At 42.1% G+C, this 22,459-nt stretch overlaps 1 protein-coding gene across 2 annotated transcripts in view; it reads right to left on the minus strand.

Annotated features, from left to right (window-relative positions):
• The window catches only part of cped1 (cadherin-like and PC-esterase domain containing 1), a 231,306-nt gene that overhangs the window by 127,522 nt on the left and 81,325 nt on the right, over positions 1–22,459 (minus strand). For both annotated transcript variants that reach the window (XM_055650835.1, XM_055650836.1), the window contains exons 7-9: positions 18,555–18,697; positions 6,802–6,874; positions 674–841 (exon numbers count right to left, since the gene is read on the minus strand). In XM_055650835.1, coding sequence (XP_055506810.1) covers positions 674–841; positions 6,802–6,874; positions 18,555–18,697 — 384 coding nt within the window. The remainder of the gene's footprint in view (positions 1–673; positions 842–6,801; positions 6,875–18,554; positions 18,698–22,459) is intronic.

Genomic DNA, 22,459 nt, shown 5'->3' on the forward strand with positions numbered 1-22,459 from the left:
TGTAAATTAGATATAAAAATCATGTTATATTGTGAATTATTTGTGAATATTATTTGGACACTTAGGCTATTTAAAAATGTTAATCTTTCCTTAAGAAATGGCCTTTTGACTATCCAAGATCACAGCTTTTTTGTAATGTCCATTGAAAATCAATAGGGAACAAGATGCTAATTTCCGAGTATGAAAATGGCCATAACTTTTTTAATACTTGAGATATGAAAGTGAATTTGGTGTCAAATTAAACTTATTGTTATGCTTTATCTGATGGGATAAATTGCAGACTTGATTTTTAAAATCTCAAAATTTTGTAACATTGCTACTGTCATAGCATTGCTCTGCATTACACACTAAAGGCTGTTACCACCTCCAGCATTTTTTTTTTTGCTCTGGAACAAGGGAGGTCAAAGAGTTTAGGATCAATTTATTACCACAGTGAAGAGATTGTGAAATTTGTCAGCACTTTGTGTGGCTGAAGCTAACTGACTCGTGTATTTAAGGAGCCTTGATGCAGACATGAAGGGAGAGATTTAGGTGGGATAAAGAGATACAGGAGGGCAAATAAACTCATATATAACCACACAGAACGATCACCTGGGTCAAATGGTTAGTATCTCTACTGCTGGATTTTCACATAGCGGAATAATATGACCAAAATACCCTTTCAAAGTCTTACCTTCAATCGTTCAATTTGATGTATATTTTCTAAAGCTTCAGATATTTCACTTACTACAGATGAGCCAGATAACAGAAGCTCAAAAGTGTCTTCCAGTATGAAATCTTTGGTGATACGATCTTCAAAAGCTATGTTATCATCTGCTTCAAAAACAGGTTGTTCATGTACCTAAGAATTAAAAGATTAGTTTTTAGCTCAGATTTCAAACATCTCAAAACCTTTCATACAGTCAGATTAATTAAATGTGTTTAAATGTCTACCTAATCACAGGAAGATCACACTATCTTATAAACCATGCGCCTGACATATGGGTCAGACCTGTAATCAATTTGAAAAACCCATTAGCTGATAGCAACTTAATTAAAATGTCAACTTCTCAAGCCATCACAAAAAATATACATGGAACATTTGGTAGCATTTATCCAACAGAATTTCTCAATTACTTTGACAATCCATTTTATAAACTGTTTTTATGATCAGCATTAAAATATTTTTTAAGGCTTTTGTCCTCAAAGTATAGGAAATGTCCAAGAATTTTGCAATTTAAGAAGAATTCTGCATAATATTTTAAATACAAGCTATTTCAAGTGGAATCCATTTATAATGTATTTATATTGGTAACACTTATATTGGTATTTATATTGGTAACACAGATGTAACTAAAAATAGTACAAGACAACAGCCTAGTCATTTTTATCCATACCAGCAGGGACCACTAGTGTTTGCATGATATTTAATTCCCTGTAAATAAACATGTGTGCAGAAAATTGAACCAACATTTTCAATCGGCAAATTGATGTAGAAATCGGTCGACACCTTGAGGCATTTTTACACAAGATATTTTTGAGGTTTTCATGAGAGGAATAGATCAGGTAGATGCACAGAATCTTAAGCCCAAACTATGTGAATCGAGGACCAGAGTACATAGGTTTAAGGTGAAGGGGAAAAGATTTAATAGGAATCTGAGGGGTAACTTTTTCACACAAGGGTGGTGGGTGTATGGAACAAACTGCCAGAGGAGGTCATTGGGGCAGGGACTATCCCAATATTTAAGAATGGTACATGGTATCAGGTACATGGATAGGACAGGTTTGGAGGTATATGGACCAAATGATGGCAGGTGGGTCTAGTGTGGCTGGGACGTGTTGGCCAGTGTGGGCAAGTTGGGTCGAAAGGTCTGTTTCCACACTGTGTCTATGACACTATGAGGTACAATAATAAAGACAAAAATTTAAAAAAAAATCTAAACTGTAGAAGCTGGAAATAATAAATAGAAATTAAAAATGCTGGAAGCAGGATGTCAGGCATCATCTGTAGAAAGAGAAACAAGGTTTACTTTTCAAGTTGAAGACCCTCCATTAGAAAGAGAAAGGTCTTGGCACAGAAACATCAACTCTTTCTCTTTGCAAAGATGAACGACAAAAATGTTTTCAACATTTTTAATTTTTAATGTAAAGAAAATATGTGGAGTCAATGTATAAGTGTGTACATGTGTAGGGAGGAACTGCAGGTGCTGGTTTACACTGAAGATAAGACACAAAATGCTGGAGTAACTCAGCGGGCCAGGCAGCATCTCTGGATAGAAGGAATGGGTGAAGTTTTGAGACCCTTCTTCAGATTCTAAAGTCTGAAGAAGTCTAGAAATGTCACCCATTCCTTCTCTCCAGAGATGCTGCCTGCTGAGTTACTCCAGCATTTTGTGTCTATATCTGTGTACATGATGCACACCCACCTATACTTGAGTTTTGAAACCCAAACCACTTTTGGCTGGTTCACATATGCAAGACCATATAGGACTATTTTTAACATGTTGTCAAGCCTCCAACTGAAGGCCCATTGTTCTGAGTGAAGAAATAAAAATGCATATGATCCTTAGTCTCTTGTGCTCTGCTGGCCTCTAGTGGATATTTTCTTTTAATATATTCAGACATTGCAGATCACAGGGATTAAAATGCTATCAAATAATATTGCTGAATGATGACATGCAAGCCAAGATCCAAGATAAACAACAAAAATAATCTAAGTGAAGTGTAGTGTCATAGAAGACTGCATCATAGATATAATATGTTTCCAATATGTATTGCTGCAATACTATACCTTAACTCCCATTAACTTCATGGGGAATTAAAGAAACCTTAAGAATAACATTTTATGCAGGCCCTTGGAATCAAGGCAGGCTCGCTCCCACTGTGGTATTATGGGTTCTGAGGGACTGGTGAGGGTAATGTGGGAATCACGGCCTGTTCCGCAGGTGGGGCAGTAAGTGTCAATGTGGTGGGCAAGGTGGTGGACTCGTTCTGCCAGTTAATGCAGCTTGCAAGCATTCCCCACTCAATACTAAATATTTCTGCACCAGACTGGGCAGTCATGAGCCAAGGGGACCCAAAAGTCAATGGGGATTTTTTTTTGCAAGGAGTCTTTCAGCACATCCTTGAGAAGTGGTTCATGTTTTCCAGGGAGAGACACAAAATGCCGGAGTAACTCAGCGGGACAGGCGTTGGAGGTGGCGAAAATGTCGGAGGATTAGGTGCTGTATGCTACGGCTGATGGGGCGAAAGGTGAGGACTAGGGGGACTGTGTCCCTGTAGCGACTGGGAGGAGGGGGTGCAAGAGCAGAGCTGTGGGAGACAGAGGAGACACATGTGAGGGACTCAACCATGATGGAAGAGGGGAACCCCCATTCCCTAAAGCATGAAGACATCTCAGATAAGACAAAGTGGATGATGAGCACCTGAGTTGGATGATCAGCCATGATCATATTGAATGGCGGTGCAGGCTCGAAGGGCCGAATGGCCTACTTCGAACCGGCTACCTTCAGGTCGCCAGCCGAACACTTAGCCCATTGCGCCATCTGTTGTCAAGATAAGACAAAGTGTTGAAGTAACTCAGTGGGTTAGGCAGCATTTCTGGAGGACAAGGATAGGTGATATATTGGGTCGGAAACCACCTTCAGACTGAGGGGGGAGAGAGCTGGAAGAGAGGTGGTGGCAGTGGGACAAAGCCTGGCAAGGGATAGGTGGGTGCAGGTGAGTGGGTTTGATCAGCACTCCAATCCTTTTGTCTCACATGTTCTTTCTTTTCACCTCTGGCCTTTGTCCAACCATCTGCCAATCAAAAAACCTCTTACTAGCCAGGCTTCATCCTGCCTGTTCTGCCTTCCAGCATTCCCCCCTCCTCCTGCCCCCCTCCCCCACCACCACAACCAGTCAGAATAAATCAGGTAGTAGATAGGGTGGTCAAGAAGGCTTTTGATATTGTCAGAGTATTGAGTATATGTTGCATATCAAGTTATAGTTGTACAAGACATTTAAAGTATTGTGTTATGTTTTGGTCACCCTGTATAGGAAACATTTTGTTTGGATAGGGTGCTGAGAAATAATCAAGGATACTGCCAGAACTGGAGGGCCTGATCTACAGGAAGAGGTTGAGCAGGCTAGGACTATTCCTTGGAGTGCCGGAGGATGAGGGGTGATCTAATAGAGGCAGATACAATCACGGGGAGTATGGGAATCAAGATCAAGAGGACAAGTTTAATGTGAGGGGGGGAAGATTTAAAAGGAACCTAAGGGGCGACTTTTCACATGAAGAGTGGTAAGTATATGGGACGACCTGCCGGAGGCCAAATGCAGGCAGGTGGGACTAGTGTAGATGGGGCATGTTGGGCTGCATGGGCAAGTTTGACTGAAGGACCTGGTTCCATGCTGTGTGTTGCTAGGACTCCCAAGAGTCCTGAGCCAAAACATCATCTATTCATGTTCACCAGAGATGGTCCAGACTCAATGAGTTACTCAGTCTTATTTTGTATACCCTTTTGTGACTTCTTAGGGTACTATGTTTGTTGGCAATGGAACTCTAAGGACAACCTCTTGCACTATCATGGACTTGTTTTTATCCTGTTTTCCTGTCTGTCCACTGACGTTTTTCTTTATATGGTCTGCCTCAATGTGTGTGCAATTTATATACAATTTATGTTTTTGTGTGTCGTCCAAGTCTAAGTGCCAGTGACACTTCTGCAAGCAAGGTTTTCATTGTATCTGTACCTCACGGTATTTGTGCTAATGACTCAACATGACTTTGATCATATCCCCTCTCACTTTTTTTGAATTTTCTTGGACACAGGCCGATAATATATATGGTTAATAGTTTTTAGTTTAGTTTAGTTAGTTTAGTTTAGTTTAGTTTAGTTTAGAGATACAGCGTGGAAACAGGCCCTTTGGCCCACTGAGTCCACACGGACTACCGATCCCTACACATTAACATTATCCTACACACACTCGGGACAATCTACATTTACACCAAGCCAATTAGCCTACAAACCTGTATGTCTTTGGAGTGTGGCAGGAAACTGAAGATCCCAGAGAAAACCCACACCATCATGGGGAGAACGGACGAACTCCATACCGACAGCACCCGCAGTCAAGATTGACTCGGGACTCCGGTGCTGCAGCAACTCTACCGCTGTTGCAACCGTGTTGCCCAATACTATATGAGCTTGACATAAATGTGAGGAAATACTTTCATATTGCAAAGTAAATTTTTACTTTATTAACACAATGCCCATTAATTTATAATGGGGAAAAGTCCATCCAAAGTAAAATTGTTCATCTGTTCATGTACATATTACAAGCTTGCTCTTATTTTCTGAATAGCATTAGAGGAAACAACTTCCTGAAGAGGAGTAACAAATGTGATGGGTGGACGGGCTGTTAATGATCACTTGTTTATTTCACTCTTGTGTCATTTCTACTGATCTGTGTTATCCAGCTTACTTGATGAAAGCCCAGAGGTGGCCATGTTTCCGAATTACCTGAACAATAGGGGTCCTGTGAAGCAATTAGGACCCCAACTCAATTGACATAAATTGAGGAGCCCCGTTCAAACCTGTTATTAAGACTTTGTAGAACAAGTTCTCAGATCCAGTGCGTCTGTTAATTGCATCAGTGGCCGGCAAACCAGTGGCAGGTAAAGCGGCGACTGCGGAGGGTTGTGGTCCCGACCACGGGGGAAAATGGTGGAGGACTGACCAAACTTTGTGCCTTCCACCACAGTGATGAATGCTGTGGTGGTTGTATGTGTTAAATTTTTATTCTGTATTGTGTGTTCTTTTTTTATTGTACCGCCGCTGGCAAATTCATGTCACTGCACGTTATGTGGAAGTGACAAATAAAACTTAACTTGACTTGGCTTGACTTGAAATGATGATTGTCTTTGTGTGGCATTGTGCTTCAACAGTGACTGGGCATTCATTTTTTGGCACTTTGACTTAATTAGCCTCAGTACGGGTCTTTCTGGTTCTACTGTGGCACAGTGGCACAGCTGATAGAACTGCTGACTACCAGAGCCAGAAACCCAGGGTGGATCCTGACCTCGGGCTGTCTGTGTGGAGTTTGCACATTCTCCCTGTGACCACGTGGGTTTATTTCAGGTGCTCTGGTTTTCTCCCGCATCCTTATGTGGGTTTACAGATTAATTGGCCTCTATACTGTGTAGGGAGTGGATGAGAAAGTGGGATAACAGAACTAGTGTGAACATGGTCGACCATGGACTTAGTGGGCCGAAATAACTGTTTCCATGCTGAATCTCTAAACTAAACTGATTTTTTTTTTTTAATGCCTATTTAATTTGGATGGAATTTATTAGGGTTTATTTATTAGAGTCTCGCCAATTTTGCCCTGATAGAGGCAATATAAATTGAGGCCCTGGTTCTGGGCCCAAGGCCCTCGTATATCTGCTGAGATACAGCAGTTATCACAGTAATCACATAGCAACTTATGCTGTCCAGATCCTACTGCCCATAATTAATATTCCCTTTAACACTTCTATTGTCGTTTATGTTCTTGCTGGCATGCAGTGTAATTGATAAGTTTGTCCCATTGGGGAATTATGCTGCATTTCTGAAACATTCACTGTGAAACATCATGAGTGGATCACAGCAAATTCTGTAAAAAGGTTCACTATACAACTTTAAATAGTTTTATAGGAACATGTTTCCTGAATTTTACAGCTCCCAAGTCAGCCTCAGAACTGTAGAATCCAAGTCATTCAATAATACTAACGACTCGTTCTCCAAAGCAAATGTCATCGATTTGCTCTATCCCCTTTGACCAGGCAAAACAAAACATTCTTACCTCAACAATTACTGGATAGACAGATGTGCCAAAGCTAAGATCAAAGGCCAACAGCTGAAAACATGAACAACATCTGAGAAAAATAAATGAACATCAGTATATTTAATCATCATAGCAAGGAACATTTAAACAATGCAGAACAAGTATTATTCCATGTTTTAAACTGATTTTGGACAATTAAAAGGAAAGAATATGCTTTATTTTACAAGGATTGGTTTTGTCTCAGTAATGTAGTAAGTAAGTAAGTTTATTGGCCAAGTATTCACATACAAGGAATTTGCCTTGGTGCTCCACCCACAAGTAACAACATGACATACAGTGACAGTTACAAATGATTCAGAAAACACTAAACATTAATAATAATAAAACATTAATGATAAAACACCATTAACCAAGCATGTGAACCAACAAAATACCAGATCAAAGGGAGGCTACAGATTTTTGGCTGTTGAGTAGAGCAACTACTCGTGGATAAAAACTGTTTTTTATGTCTGGCTATGGCAGCTTCGACAACCCTGAGTCGCCTTCCAGAGGGAAGTGATTCAAAGAGTTTGTGGCCAGGGTGAGAGGGGTCAGAGATGATCTTGCCCGCTCGCTTCCTGGCCCTTGCAGTGTACATGATTTTACATAACGTAATATGAATGCAACTTTCAATATTTTTGCTTCTTATATTACAAAAGTGGTGATTGATTTGGATGGCAATTTTCAACATGGGCTCCAGGAATCTAGTATTTGTGGCTCACTCACCAGTCGTGACTGGGAATCTTTTGGCATGGCATGCAATGGGTCATCATATTTCAACAGAATTCCCTCTCTGCATCAACATTCCCACCAGCCACAGATTATAGACACAAAAAGCTGGAGTAACTCAACAGGTCAGACAGAATCTCTGGAGAAAAGGAATAGGTGATGTTTTGGGTCTAGACCCTTCTTCAGGCTATTACCACAGAGTATTATAAATGTACCTTTGCCCGTCTCCTTAGTAGTGTTGTTCAATGGAAGTCACACATTCACTTGATTTGAAAAATATATTTAATATATGTGGTAAAGCAAAATTGATAGAAGAATGGATGTGGATGATTGGTAATTGGGATGAAGCATTGTTTTGAATATACATTAGAGCAAAATGCCATACAGTGTGGGTAAACAATGAATATGTTGAGTGCATTGTGAAATAGTTAAATCCTTTAAATAAATCAGGGAATGCCAACTGAATGTCCAGCAACTCAAGTGACAACAAGGAAGCTCAGGGGCAGGGGAATAAGTGAGTTTTGGATACGTTTTACTGGCATCTCAACGGCCATGGAGGCCCCATAACAGAAGCACCCACGTCACGGGGCTGGAAACTGGAAGTATCCTGAGCTAATTCTGTTACCACCGTCATCTATTGCGGCATGTGATGGCTTCCACTGATTGTCGCCGGAAGCTTGTGTCCTTTTCAGGACGGACGATGACAGTGATAACAAACATTTTAAACAAGATGGGCACGTAAAGAAGAAGAAGAATGATCATGGATTACAGCAATCGTATCATCTTGACTGGACTTCCATGATAAGGCCACATATTGCCGATATTCTGGAATAATGGCAAGGGCAAAAGTTGACGTAAAGTGCTGCGATTTGCATTTTTCATAATTAAGTTACAAAGGCCTCATGATATGTGCTTCAGCCTTGTATGGGATCGCTATAGGGCTCTCCTTACTGTTTGATTATATGGTGGAGCAGCATTTGCAGAGCCTTTCCTTTTCCACTCCAGTCTGAAGAAGGGTCTCAACCTGAAACGTCACCCATTCCTTCTCTCCAGAGATGCTGCCTGTCCTCCAGTATTTTGTGTCTGTCACAAAATCATTGCTTTGCCTGTTTGTGGTCTTCTTTAAAATTCATCCAATGTACCAGTGAATGGCACAATTTTCATTCAGCTATGTGAAGCTTTCACTTTGGGCTGAACAAACATGGTTTCTTTACATTGGAAAGGAAACCCCCTTTAGAAGTCTGAGGGAGATTTTGGGGAGCCCAAGTCATCTCTACAACCTTGTGGTTCTAACACAAACAAGTATTTTTCCTTTTGGTTAGAGCTATTTAAGTAACAGGCTGAGGTTGAATCTTAAGCATGCAGACCCACTCGATACAACAGGTAAGATTATGTGAGAAGTTAATACAATACAGCTAAACAATTGTTTAGGTCAGGAATTGATGTTACAAGTTGCAGTTCAACTGGAGCAGTTATAATTTCCATTTCTGTAGGAAAAAAAACGAGATTTCTTCCCTGGCTTAACTATTTAAAAATATGCTGCCCATTTTCAGTTTTTTTCTTTGAAATTTTAGCTTAGGTCTGACTCCACCCTATCTGCATGATGCATCATTTCCGTCCAAAATCTTGGCAGGCACAAGCAAATTCGCAGGAATTTCAGGGAGAACCTTTGTCATTATACATTACCTCACTGAAAATTGAAAAGCATTGCATCATTTCCCTTGTCTCAGAAAACAGGTTCAATTTACACTTTCAGTCCAAGACTCAGAATCACAACATTACAGACTATTTCATACAAACCCTTTTGATGTACAAACTGATTTAGTTATCGAACTTGATGTACATTGCTGCTTTTAATAGTTTATCAAAACCATAAAATGGTCCCCAAACTACCCTTCAACATGCAAGGATACTTGAATTAAAACGTTTTTTTTATGCAGTAACCTATTGGCATGGAAACCAACTATTTTATCGCACTCCCTCTGCTGGTGGTAAACGGGATTGATGGAAGCAACTGCAGATGCCGGTTTACACCGAAGATAGGCACAAAATGCCGGAGTAACTCAGCTGGACAGGCAGCATCTCTGGAGAGATGGAATGAAGAAGGGTCTTGACCCGAGAGAGGAGTTGCCTGCTGGAGTATTTAACAAAGTCATGGCAATTCTGAATGCAACCAAAGTTCCTCTTTCCCATTCAGAACTTACGAAACAGTTCATCTGCCCACTTGGCTAGCAAGTATCAGTTTATGCCTTCAAAGATTCTACATCCACCACACTTTGACAAAGAGAATTCAATAGACTCACAACCCTCGGGGGAAAGAAAGAGACTATAATAACTGTCTTAAACGTGGTAACCAATTTTAGATTCTCCACATCCATCTGGTGAAGATCCCCAAGGATGTTATATGTTTATATCAAATTCAGTTACCAGAGTGACACCCTGGTTTCGATTCTGATCTCTGGTGCTGTCTGTGTGGAACTTGCATGTTTTTCCTGTGACTGTGTGGGTTTCCTCTGGGTGCTCTGGTTTCCCCCACATCCCAAAACAAACACATGGGTTGGAATTGTCAATTAATCGCTGTAAACCACCGCTGTTGAGCAGATAAGCTTTTTTTTTGTCTATTTCCAGCAGAGTTTCACAGAAATTCATTCAGATGTCTGCTAACTCTTTATGAAGTGCATGGCCTGATTAACTCACCAATCCAACAAATCCTTCCTTACTTTATAGGACCGACAATTATCTATTGTAGTAATTCTTAACTCGGGTCTAGTCTGATGTGACAGAAACTCCAGGACATGTTATCGGGAGTTCTGAGACATCGTGAGAAAAGTACATGCTGGCGAACATTCCAATCATGCACACAATGGTTTTGCTTGCGCATAGAATGCTCAGATATAGCGGAAAATTATAATCCACTAATGCTTTCCATTTCCCCCCAATCCATCCCATCACATTCCTGGAAAGGAGGTCAGATAGATAAACATCAAGTATATTGCAGTATTATCAACTATCTCAGGAATAGTTGTTTTCCGAAAATTATAACTACTCTTAATTCAAATTCACCCATGCACTGACTTACACAGCCCAACACCCGGACTTCCATCTGTATATATGTATATAGCGCCGCAGAATTGTGCACCTATCCCCCCCCCCCCCCTTCTCCCTTCTGTTTTTGTTTTCTGTTTTCTTGTTCTTTGTACTAAATTATATGTATGCACTGAGTACGAGCAGCTTTTAATTTCATTGTACATGTACAGTGACAATAAATGGCAGATCATATCATATCATTGATGAAATGACAATCTTTTCTATTGCCCAATGCTGATAGCAGATGCTATCACCTTGATGGCAATATGATGCTCAGTGCAAGCACACGCACAAAGTCCTGCATAAGGAGTGGTCGGAGCACGACATCTTGCAATCTATCTAACTTCTGCCCCCTTTCGGTCACTCTTGCCCCATATGGTTCACACCTTAACTACCTCAGAAGCCGCACATTCAGAGTGGAAGCAAGTCATCCTAGATCCCCGGGATCTGCCTCAGGAGAAGGTTGTGAGCAAATGATTCTATGAGAGCTAGCGTCCACTGCAGTTCTCCAAGCTCTCTTGCATTCCTCCTTGAAACTAATAGGAACGAGCTGCAGAAAGCTCCAGTGCAGACGCCTTGTGTAACAGACTAGCAGTAGCCACTGGCAAAGAAATCAAGAGCAATGGTGACAATGGGGTGCATAAACTAAAATGGAAGCTGTAAAGCTGGTCTTTGTCAAACTATGATCCTTCCAAACACCAAAAACTCATTCCCCTTTCCCCTGACTTAGTCTGAAGATGGGACTCAACCCAAAAATGTTACCTATTCCTTTTCTCCAGAGATGCTGCCTGCCCCGCTGAGTTACTCCAGCAGTTTATGTCGACCAAAAATTAAATGTTCCTTTAAATTTGGCTTCAATGATTCCTTGTCCAATACCATTCGAGTTTACTTGGTCAGAAATGGGACTGAACTGCTGTGATATTTTTTCCATTAAATTCTCTTTGTTTCAAATTCCATAGTATTAAACAGAGGCCCCTGCTAGTTGGTGGCAGGCCAGAGTACAATGGGCCAGAGTGGAATCACAACTCGAAACTTAATTGCCTGCCCTTGTATGTTTAGAGGGAGCAAGTGTTCCTGTTTGTAATGTGCCCTCCAGCATAGAGTAGGCAAGAGGTAGCTGATACAGTGCACCACTGATACAAACACTGGGCAGAGTCTAGAAACAGGCTTTGGTGTGTTTGACAACTATTGATCACATCCATTTTTGATTTAGTGATTTTTTTTTATTCACAGAAGCTACTCTGCTCTAATTAACAACCCGAACAGGGATTCCAATAATTTCCCTTGCACTTGGTAAATTTGTTACTCTTCCTGACATGAATAATCCATTGCATTCTGCCTGGCCTTGCTTGATCTAAATTTAAGGTCACTATGTATTCTGCTGTCAGGGTCCTAATTCACTCTAAATCTTATTGAACCATTCTTGAACGTCCATTTAAAAACTGGCGCCTTTGTTTCCAAATACCTGTGCCCGCACACCAGCATTAATTATATAGTTTCCTCCAAGATATCTGTGCTTCTCAACTATTGGCTTCTTAACCATTTATAAATCTAGCTGCTACACGACTTGCAAACATTCTAGAGAACAATAGTCGCTGACAACTATCAGTTCTTGGCTACAGGTATCTCTAAAGTAAGTGGCTCCAGTTCTTGCCACAATACAAGTCTCTCCACAGCATGGCTGTCCGAAGGGGGGTGCGTTGGATGCGACCGCACCCCCCTTTTTCTCCCCCTAAGAATAAATCACCTAAAATCAACATTTCCACTTTGGAAACGGCCAGTTCTCTGTTCTCCCGTCGCCGGGCGGGAGTGGCTGAATCTAAACCCAACGGCTGTAAGCCCAACACCAGACGCCGCTGCGGCAGAGCCCGCTCCCCTCACCTTCCCCCGCCGCCGGGCCCAAGCCACCTTCCCCCTGCCGCCGGGGCCCAAGCAACCTTCCCCCCCGCTGGGCCCACGCCACCCCCACTGGGTCCACGCCAACCTCGCTGACATCCGCTGGGCCCACGCCACCCCTGCTGGGCCCACGCCACCCCCGCTGACCCCCGCTGGGCCCGTGCCACCTTAATCTTTGCCCCCTGCCCCCCCCCCTCAAGAAAGAGGGGGGACGTGAGAGGGGGGAGGGGGGAGAGAGAAAGGGGAAGGGAGGGGACAGGGAGATGGGGGAGGCGAGAGGAAAAGGGGGATTATCTTTAGTGAGATTGCAAAATTAAGGTAGGTTTTGGAGCTACAGGTGCACAACCTTTTATCCGGAGTTCCGGAAACCGAAAAGCTCCGAAATCCGGGCATTTTTTCCAGGATGTCGTCTGCACACCAAAGCTCACGTTTGGCACCAAACTTGACCCGAAACGACCCACGGTCAACCCAGGTCTGTACTACTGTAGCGGCTGCCTCCTCCCCGGAGACCGGGGAGACACTTAAACACCTGTAAATCATTGCTTAAATGTTAGTCAGTTAGTTTGGAGCTTGCTGCACGGCGACCCGGTAAGGCATTGCCCGCTCCCCGCTTCTCCGACCAGGTAGGGGACTAAGAATTAAAGTTTCCCCCTTCACCCCCACCACATAAAATCCCTCCAAACTAACTGACTAACATTTAAGCAATGATTTACAATGATTCCCCGGTCTCCGGGGAGGAGGCAGCCGCTCCAGACCTTTCAAGCCGCCCGCGCTACCTACCTAATCTACGCTAAAAATCTTCCATCCCAAAATCCGAAAAATTCCGAAATCCGAGAAGTATCTGGTCGCAAGGCTTTCGGATAAAAGGTTGTGCACCTGTATTATATTTTCTCCATATGAATAATATTAAACAATATCATATAATATCAAACAATTGGAACTGCTTTCGTTTCCTTGATAACAATACTGAAAAATATGAATTCCATGGTTTGTGACAAAAATACACATTTTAATGGGATCATTATATACAGATGTAACATTTCCATTTCGAGATCAGGGGGAGGGGGTTGGGGGCAAATATGCGTCAAGCCGATAGTAATCGTTAAAGAGTTAAAAGATAGCCTAATCGATAAAGAGCTGAGAAGAGGAATCAGAGCTGCCAAGGAAAGATACTCTGAGAAGTTGAGGAGCAAGTTCTCAGCTAATGACTCTTCTTCAGTTTGGAAGGGCATGCAAGAAATCACCAGCTATAAGAGGAAAGCCCCCCGCTCTTTGGACAATCGTCAGCTGACGAACGACCTGAATGAGTTTTACTGCAGGTTTGAAAATCAGAAATGTAACCCTGGTACCCCTTCCCCAACAAACACAGCCAGACCCCAGTCTGCAAAGAATGGACCCTGCACCCTCTCCTTCCCATTTACCACTTCACACCTACTTAAGGCAAGACTCCAGTATGAAAAGAGTGGACCCTTTCCCACCCCAACCAACACTTCACACCCACTCACAGCCTGACCTCAGTCTGCAAAGACTGGGCCCTTCTACACCCACCCCACTCCAATCACCACTTCACACCCAATTACTCATTTTTAACCAGTCCCTGCAAAGATGTACTGTCCCTGCCTGCTTCAAAGTCTCCACTATTGTCCCTGTATCCAAAAAGGTAAGGATTACTGGTCTTAATGACTACAGGCTTGTCGCACTGACCTCTGTAGTCATGAAGACCATTGAAAGGCTTGTGCTGGCCAAGCTGAAAAACTATCACAATCCCTCTGCTGGACCCTCTGCATTTTGCATATTGGGCCAATAGATCTGTGGATGACGCAGTCAATCTGGGCCGGCACTTCATCCTCCAGCAGCTAGACCGCCAGGGAACCTATGCGAGGATTTTGTTTTATTGATTTTAGCTCTGCATTCAACACCATTGTGCCAGAGCTACTACGCTCCAAACTTTCTGAGTTGACTGTGCCTGAACCCCTCTGTCGGTGGATCACCAGCTTTCTGACTGACAGGAAGCAGGATGTGAGGCGGGAAAGCATATCTCGAACCCACAAACGCTCAGCATAGGAGCACAGCAAGATGCGTACTCTCCCCTCTCCTCTACTCTCGCCACACCAATGACTGCACCTCCACAGACACCTCTGTCAAGCTTCTCAAGTTTGCGGATGACACAACCCTGATTGGACTGATCCAGGATGGGGATCTCTGTACTCTTTTCAGTTTGACATCTTTCCTATAACATGGTGCCCAGAACTGAACACAATATTCTAAATGCGGTCTCACCAACGTCTTATACAACTGCAACATGACCTCCCAACTTCTATATTCAATACTCTGACTGATGAAGGCCAAAGTGCCAAAATACTTTTCGACCACCTGATATACCTGCGACACGACCTTCAAGGAACCATGCAACCATCAACCATTCCTCTGCCCACCTGGCTAATTGATCCAGATCCTGCTGCAATCTTTCACAACCATCTTCACTATCTGCAAAACCACTCACTTCTGTATCATCAGCAAACTTGCTAATCTTGCCCTGTTCTGTGACGTTTCACAGAGTGCTGGAGTAACTCAGTGGGTCAGGCTGAGTATAGAAGTTGGGAGGTCATGTTGCAGTTGCATTAGAAGTTGGTGAGGCCGCATTCAGAGTATTGTGTTCAGTTCTGGGCACCATGTTATAGGAAAGATGTCATCAAATTGGAAAGGGTACAGTGAAGATTTATGAGGATGTTGCCAGGACTAGAGGGCCAGAGCTATAGGGAGAGGTTGAGTAGGCTGGGACTCTATTTCATGGAGCACAGGAGGATGAGGGATGATCTAATAGAGGTGTATAAAATCATGATTTGAATAGATATGGTTGAGTCTTTTGCCCAGAGTAAGTGAATCGAGGAGCAGAGTTAAGATGAAGGGCAAAACATTTAATAGGAATCTGTAGGGTATGTTTTTCACACAAAGGGTGGTAGGTGTATGGAACAAGCTGCCAGAGGAGGTAGTTGTGGCAGGGACTATCGCAATATTTAAGAAACAGTTAGACAGGTACATGGATAGGACAGGTTCGGAGGGATATGGATCAAACGAGGGCAGGTGGGACAAGTGCAGATGGGACATGCTGGGCTGAAGGGCCTGCTTCCATACTGTATCACTCTATGACTCTATCTGTCCCCCTCAAACCCATTCTCCTGCCTTCTCCCCATTACCTCTGACACCCGTATCAATCAAGAATCTATCAATCTCCTCCTGGAAAATGTCCATTGACTTGACCTCCACAGCTGTCTGTGGCAATGAATTCCACAGTTCACCACCCTCTGACTTAAGAAATTCCTGCTCATCTCCTTCCTAAAGGAATGTCTTTTAATTCTGACATTCTTCAATTTCCCTACCATTTACCATGTAGTCCTATTTTGATTTGTCCTGCCAAGATGTAGTACCACACACTTATCAGCATTAAACTCCATCTGCCATCTTTCAGCCCACTCTTCCAACTGGCATAAATCTCTCTGTAGACTTTGAAACTCTACATCATTACCCGCAACCCCACCTATCTTCCTAGACTCTCCCACTAGTGGAAACATCCTCTCCAAATCCACCATTACTCCATCCAGGTTTTTAACCATGCTGGGACAGACGGCAACAGCTTCACCTTACTGTGTCCCAAAGCTTGTGTCCCGAGTGTCCTGCATCACCCAAGGCAGCAGAGATGTTATAGGAGAGGGCAAGCCCCGTAACAAAGTAGCTCACGATGGTTTGGGTTACATTCAGGAATGTTTATGCATGTCACATCATGAATATTACTGAAGAACGGTCTTGACCCGAAATATAATCTATACCTTTTCCTCCAGAGATGCTGCCTGACCCACTGAGTTACTCCAGCACTCTGTGACATGTCACCTATCCATGTTCTCCACAGATGCTGCCTGACTCGCTGTTACTCCAGCACTCTGTGAAACGTCGCCTATTCATATTCTCCGCAGTTGCTGCCTGACCCACTGAGTTACTCCAGCACTTTGTGACTATTTTCCCTTCACCCATCTGCCCAAGCCCATTCTCCCCCTCCTTTCCTATGTTCCTTTCCACCCATAAACTTCTCTCTGCCTTTACATTTCACTCCTCTTTTAAATCTGCTCTACTTATCTACATGCATTTTTTCTTCTTCACTTTTTAGTCATAGAATGATGCAGTGTGGAAACAGGCCCTTCAGCCCAACTTGCCCACACCGACCAACATGTCCCATCTAAACTAGTCCCACTCACACGCGTTTGGCCCATATCCATCTAAATCTGTCCTATCCATGTACGCGTCCAAATGTCTCTTAAACATTAGGATAGTCCCAGCCTTAACTACCTCCTCTGGCAGCTCGTTACATACACCCAGGACCCTTTGTGTGAAAAAGCTACCTCTCAGATTCCTGTTAATTTCTGAAATATTGGTCATATATTTGGTGCAAAAATGCTCCAATATAAGGCTCAGAATGTATCGGCGAACAATCCTGCTCAGGTGGACGGTACCTACCCCGTCCACTCACACTCAATGGTTGACAGATATTACGTCCTGCCTAAAGCTCGAGAAAATCAGGTACTCACTTCAACATTCAAATGGAAGGTTTCAGAAAGCGTGGGGACCTTTTTTTAAATGCATTCCAGACTTTATAAATGCTTGATCTTCAAGCACAGTGTAACAGCTTAACAGTCTACCCATTCATTTATCGTGGATTATTGTTGTGACAGGCTGATATTTGCATATGCTCACTGGCAGTGACCGGGGAGGGATTATCTTTGGTATCTCATTTTTCTTTTATTGTTGTTGTATTGTTATATATTAGCAAAAGTTGTTTTTTATTTATTCTGTTCGTACCCTCTGTCTGTAACAAATAGACTACTTTGCACTTTGTTATGTCCTGAAAACTAAATAAAAAATATTTTGATTTAAAAAAAGAATGCATCAGAGAGCATCTAAAACCCCTGAGCTTCCCTGGACCCCGGCATCGAGGGACTTCATGCTTCGCGCTCGTGATGTGCGCAGCACGCGCAGTATTTCACATTATGTTTTTTGTAATTCTGTCATGCCACCCCCCTTTTTGAAAAGCTTCGTACGGGCCTGCACAAGATAGAAATTTGTCCTCAGTCACATGCACTAAATGGCTACATCCCAGTGGACAAGATATTGTATTTTACTATCAACTACCTTTATTGAATTCTAATGAACTGAGTTTCAAAAAATACAATGTGTAGTATCACTACATGGGCATGTTTAGTCCACAAATAAATTTCCATCGTATCTGTAAGGGTCGGAAAAGTTGTCTTGCTTGGACTTGTAAATACAAATGGTTTAAAGATAGACAAATTCTGCTGGAGCAACTCAGTGAGCCAAAGTGATTGCTCTTTGCGATGCTGCCTGTCCCGCTGAGTTACTCCAGCATTTTGTGTCTATCTTCGAGCCAAAGAGATTGTTTGTTGCTCCAGATTCCAACATCCATTGCTTTTCCGTGTATCGGGAGTCATGTTGTCACTCCTGGAATAACATTTTATTCTCTTTTCTTCCTACACTAGGAGGGAATTACTGAAAATGATTAGCTAATAACTGAAACTGAAACTGCCAAGAAAAAAGCGTGGTTAGATTTTAAGATCTATTTCAAATTATGAAGGTCGCAATATTCTGGTCATCATTCAGAGCATTATTACGTATATTTGCACTGGTTAACACTTGGTCCCAGACATTTAACAGCAAGATCTGCAATAATTGTAAGTATGAGCTGAGGTATGAAGTCAGTGGATTCAGTAACATAAAATTGCGTCCAGCCAACATATCACCAACAACATAAATAATTTTGCATTTATCATTTTCCAGACTCATGAGAAATACGGTACCTAACATTTTTTTATTTTTATAGCAATAGAAATCAGTAACATAATTCATACTGTAGATTACTCCATGTTAAAGTTCAATGATTCGATAAAGTTCAATTTAGATGTCAAACTAGAAAACAAAGATTAAACTGCAATGATAGCAGCCAGGTTACTCACCTTTCTGACGTTCCTTGACTATTAATGGAGGATTCAATATTCACTTCCGCTATTAATAAAACTTGCGTAATTAGCTCCTTCATGTTCTCAAAGGCCTGTGCGGAGGATGCTGTACCAAAGTATTTTTCAAAATATTCCAGAAGCTGTCAAAGATTTCATACTTGCTTAGACAACCTGTATTTCCATTTACCAAATGTTCTCAATAGATGTGCTATAAAGTGTGATTCCGTCATAAATGTGCAGTGTATTTATAATTACTTGACTTGACTTGACTTTACGACGTTATTGTTATTGTAGTGGTGCATACAATTCAGGCGCACAGCCTGAGCGGCATTCAAATGTACAAGATAAAAAAATAAAATAAAATAACAGCAAAAAAGTGAGGAAAATAAAAATTGTTCATACACTCACGTGCACATTCTGTGACAGATTCACACACACATACACATTATTCCTACATATACACCCTTGCCAGAATATAAGATATTGCGCTTCGAAGGTAATTGTCAGAATATAAGATATTGCACAGAATAGTATTATAAAAATAAATATTATAAATTAATATATCAATATTGCACAAAGGTATGTGTTGTACAGTATAAATATTGACTATGGGGGTTGTGCTTTCAGTGCAAAGTTCAGTGTGGTGATGACTTTAGCATAGAAACTGTTTATTAGTCTTGTGGTGTGCGCTTTGATGGATCTGTAGCACTTTCCTGAGGGCAGAAGGGCAAACAGGTGTTGTGCGGGGTGAGATGGGTCCTTTAGGATGCAGGATGCCTTCCGCAGGCAACAAGAGCTATAGATATCTTCCAGGGCAGGCAGGTGTGTGTTGGTGATCTTCTGGGCTGTGCTGATGATTCTCTGCCGAGCCTTCTTGTCAGCAGCAAAACTGTTACCATACCACACCAGGATGCCATGTGTCAGGACACTCTCTATGGAGCAACACTGGCAGGACACTGGCAGCTGTTGTGGCAGGTTGACTTTCCTGAGTGTTCTTAGGAAGTGAAGTCATTGTTGTGCTTTCTTTACCAGAGAGTTTATGTTAGTTGACCACCTGAGATCTTCTGAGATGTGGGTGCCCAGGAACCTGAAACTAGAGACTCTGTCCACTCTTTCTCCGTTTATGTGCAGTGGGGAATGGTCACCCTGTTTCTTCCTGAAGTCAATGATGAGCTCTTTTGTTTGTTTGGTGTTGAGTGCCAAGTCGTTTTCTGAGCACCAGCCTATTAGCCTCTTTACCTCCTCCCTGTGAGCTGACTCAACGTCCTCAGTGATCAGCCCCGCCACTGTCAGGTCGTCTGCAAATTTAATGATGGTGTTCGTGTTGTGTGTTGCTATACAGTCATAGTTATAGAGTAGAGGTATAGAGTCTTGTGAAGCCCCTGTGCTGAGTGACCGAGTGTGAGATTGACATTTATTGATATTTTCAGGGAAATATAACTCAGTAAAGAAGTCCTCAACTATCACAGGTCAGGAAGGCACTGCACAAAATTCACAGTAGAAATGAGGAAACGTCTCTGCAAATTGTGATATTGTAGATCAGATTTTTATAATTTGTGCTTGTTCAGTTGTCCAGGCCCCAGCTTTGTCATCACGCTTTCAATCACCTCACCTAAGTGCATCTCTTTTTGTAAACCAGCATCTGAAGTTCCATGTAGTACCTCTCTTAATATTCCTCATGTGGCTTGGCATTACAGTATATTTTGTTTGTTAACACTCCTGGTAATGGTGTTAAAAGTATATAAATGCAAGCTGTTATTGCTGAGTATCCATGACAGGAGCTAGAAACCTGGTCATTAGCTTTTGCTAGCATGCATGAAAACTTCAACCTTCACCCAGTGTATCTCAGTATTGCCACAAATCCCCATCTCCCACCACCTCATCTTCCACCCCGAAAATGTTATAAAGGCAGCAAATACTCTCGTTATTTATGGCATTTATGCCAAAAGTACCTGTAGCACACAAGCTGGGGTCCTACCTCGATATTGCTTAAATTGTAATCACATCATGGTGCCCAATACTGCAAAATGTGTACCCAACGCCTCTTTGCCATTCTAACTCTGATGTCCCACTGGGAACATTAAGACCAGGTATCAAGTTTCTTGCAATATTACAGTTGCAGCTGTCTTGTTCTTCAGTATTAACCATTATGATATTTGTAACACCAAATAACTGTATCACATACCACATTTATTTATTTCTCAAATTAAAAAGAAATCATAATTTGTACTTCCCTGCACTTTTCAGCTCTGCCCACTGGGTGGCAGTGTAAAGCAGTACAATAATCTTGGCTCATTCAGTGCCACAGTGGATTGCTTTGGTCACATGCATGGTGAATTCCACCCAGAGAGAGCACCTCTCCCTCTGCCTGTGGTCCGTGACTCAGCCTGTCTCTTCTCATTTTGGTCTGCCTCTGCCCATGTCCTTAGTTAAATTCCTGGTGATGGTATTGTTAGAGCTAATTACTAATTTGTAATGGAGAGGGGATCTTATTGAAACATATAAGATTATTAAGGGTTTGGACACGCTAGAGGCAGGAAACATGTTCCCAATGTTGGAGGAGTCCAGAACTAGGGGCCATAGTTTAAGAATAAGTGGAAAGCCATTTAGAACGGAGATGAGGAAAAACTTTTTCACACAGAGAGTTGTGAGTGTGTGGAATTCTCTGCCTCAGAGGGCGGTGGAGGCTGGTTCTCTGGATGCTTTCAAGAGAGAGTTAGATAGAGCTCTTAGGGATAGCAGAGTTAAGGGGTCTGGAGAGAAGGCAGGAATGGGGTACTGATTGGGGATGATCAGCCATGATCACATTGAATGGCGGTGCTGGCTCGAAGGGCTGAATGGCCTACTCCTGCACCTATTGTCTACAATTGGCCCTCTTCACTCTTAATTGTAACCCATTACATTCTGACTTTATTTATGTTGAATTTCAAATCAAATTTCAACCCACATCTCCTTTCATTGGAATCTGAAGCCTATTCTCAGACCACTTTTCCCCACTACTGCATTTCCACCTTCACACAGCGCTTTCCATCCCCTCTCTGAAATCTTGCCGCTTTTCCAAATTGCAACTTTCATTCTTCATACACTTCTGTTCATTATTGGACGATGAACTTAGGCAATCACTCCACTAACAAATGTCTTTACTTTGTGTACTAGTCATGTCTCTACTATTTATTTCATTCCCCTTACATGTTTTTCCTCTACCTGCTAAATCAGGTGTCCTTGAACTCTTGAAAGGCGCCCATAAATAAAATTTATTATTATTATTATTATTATTATTATCTTGCTCAGTTGAGTTATAGGTCAGTTGCAGACAGAAGGGGCAAACTCGGATACATTAGTCCGAAATCTGAAGAAGAATCTCAACCTGCAACGTTACCCATTCCTTCTCTCCAGAAATGCTGTCTGACCCGCAGAGTTAGTCCAGCATTTTGTTTTATATTGAATTGAATTGAATACATTTTATTGGCCAAATATGTATAAATACAAGGAATTTGCCTTGGTGCTTTGCTCGCAAATAACGAAACGATATACAGTAAACAATTAAAAATAAAACATTATAATTTAAATATGTGAAGAATGAAATAAAATACCAGAAAAAAAGGAGGCTACAGACTTTTGAATGTTGAGTAGAGCTACTGCTTGTGGAAAAAAGCGTTTTTTATGTCTGGCTGTGGCGGCTTTGCTACATTCAGAGCTACATGAGAAATGGACCAGGGTTATTGATGAGCAACATGTGAGATATCTATAACATGAAAAGTCCACTTTCTCGAGGGAAATTATATTGCCCATTTAAAGCGATTGTATGCACTTTGTGTGAAGAGAGCGTGTGAAGTTCTGACTCAGGCACAGACCAGCATCAAGAGCAGAGATGCAGAAAGTCCATGTTTACAATTGTTAAG

The sequence above is a fragment of the Leucoraja erinacea genome, chromosome 19 (genome assembly GCF_028641065.1).
Source record: "Leucoraja erinacea ecotype New England chromosome 19, Leri_hhj_1, whole genome shotgun sequence".
NCBI lineage: Eukaryota > Metazoa > Chordata > Chondrichthyes > Rajiformes > Rajidae > Leucoraja > Leucoraja erinaceus.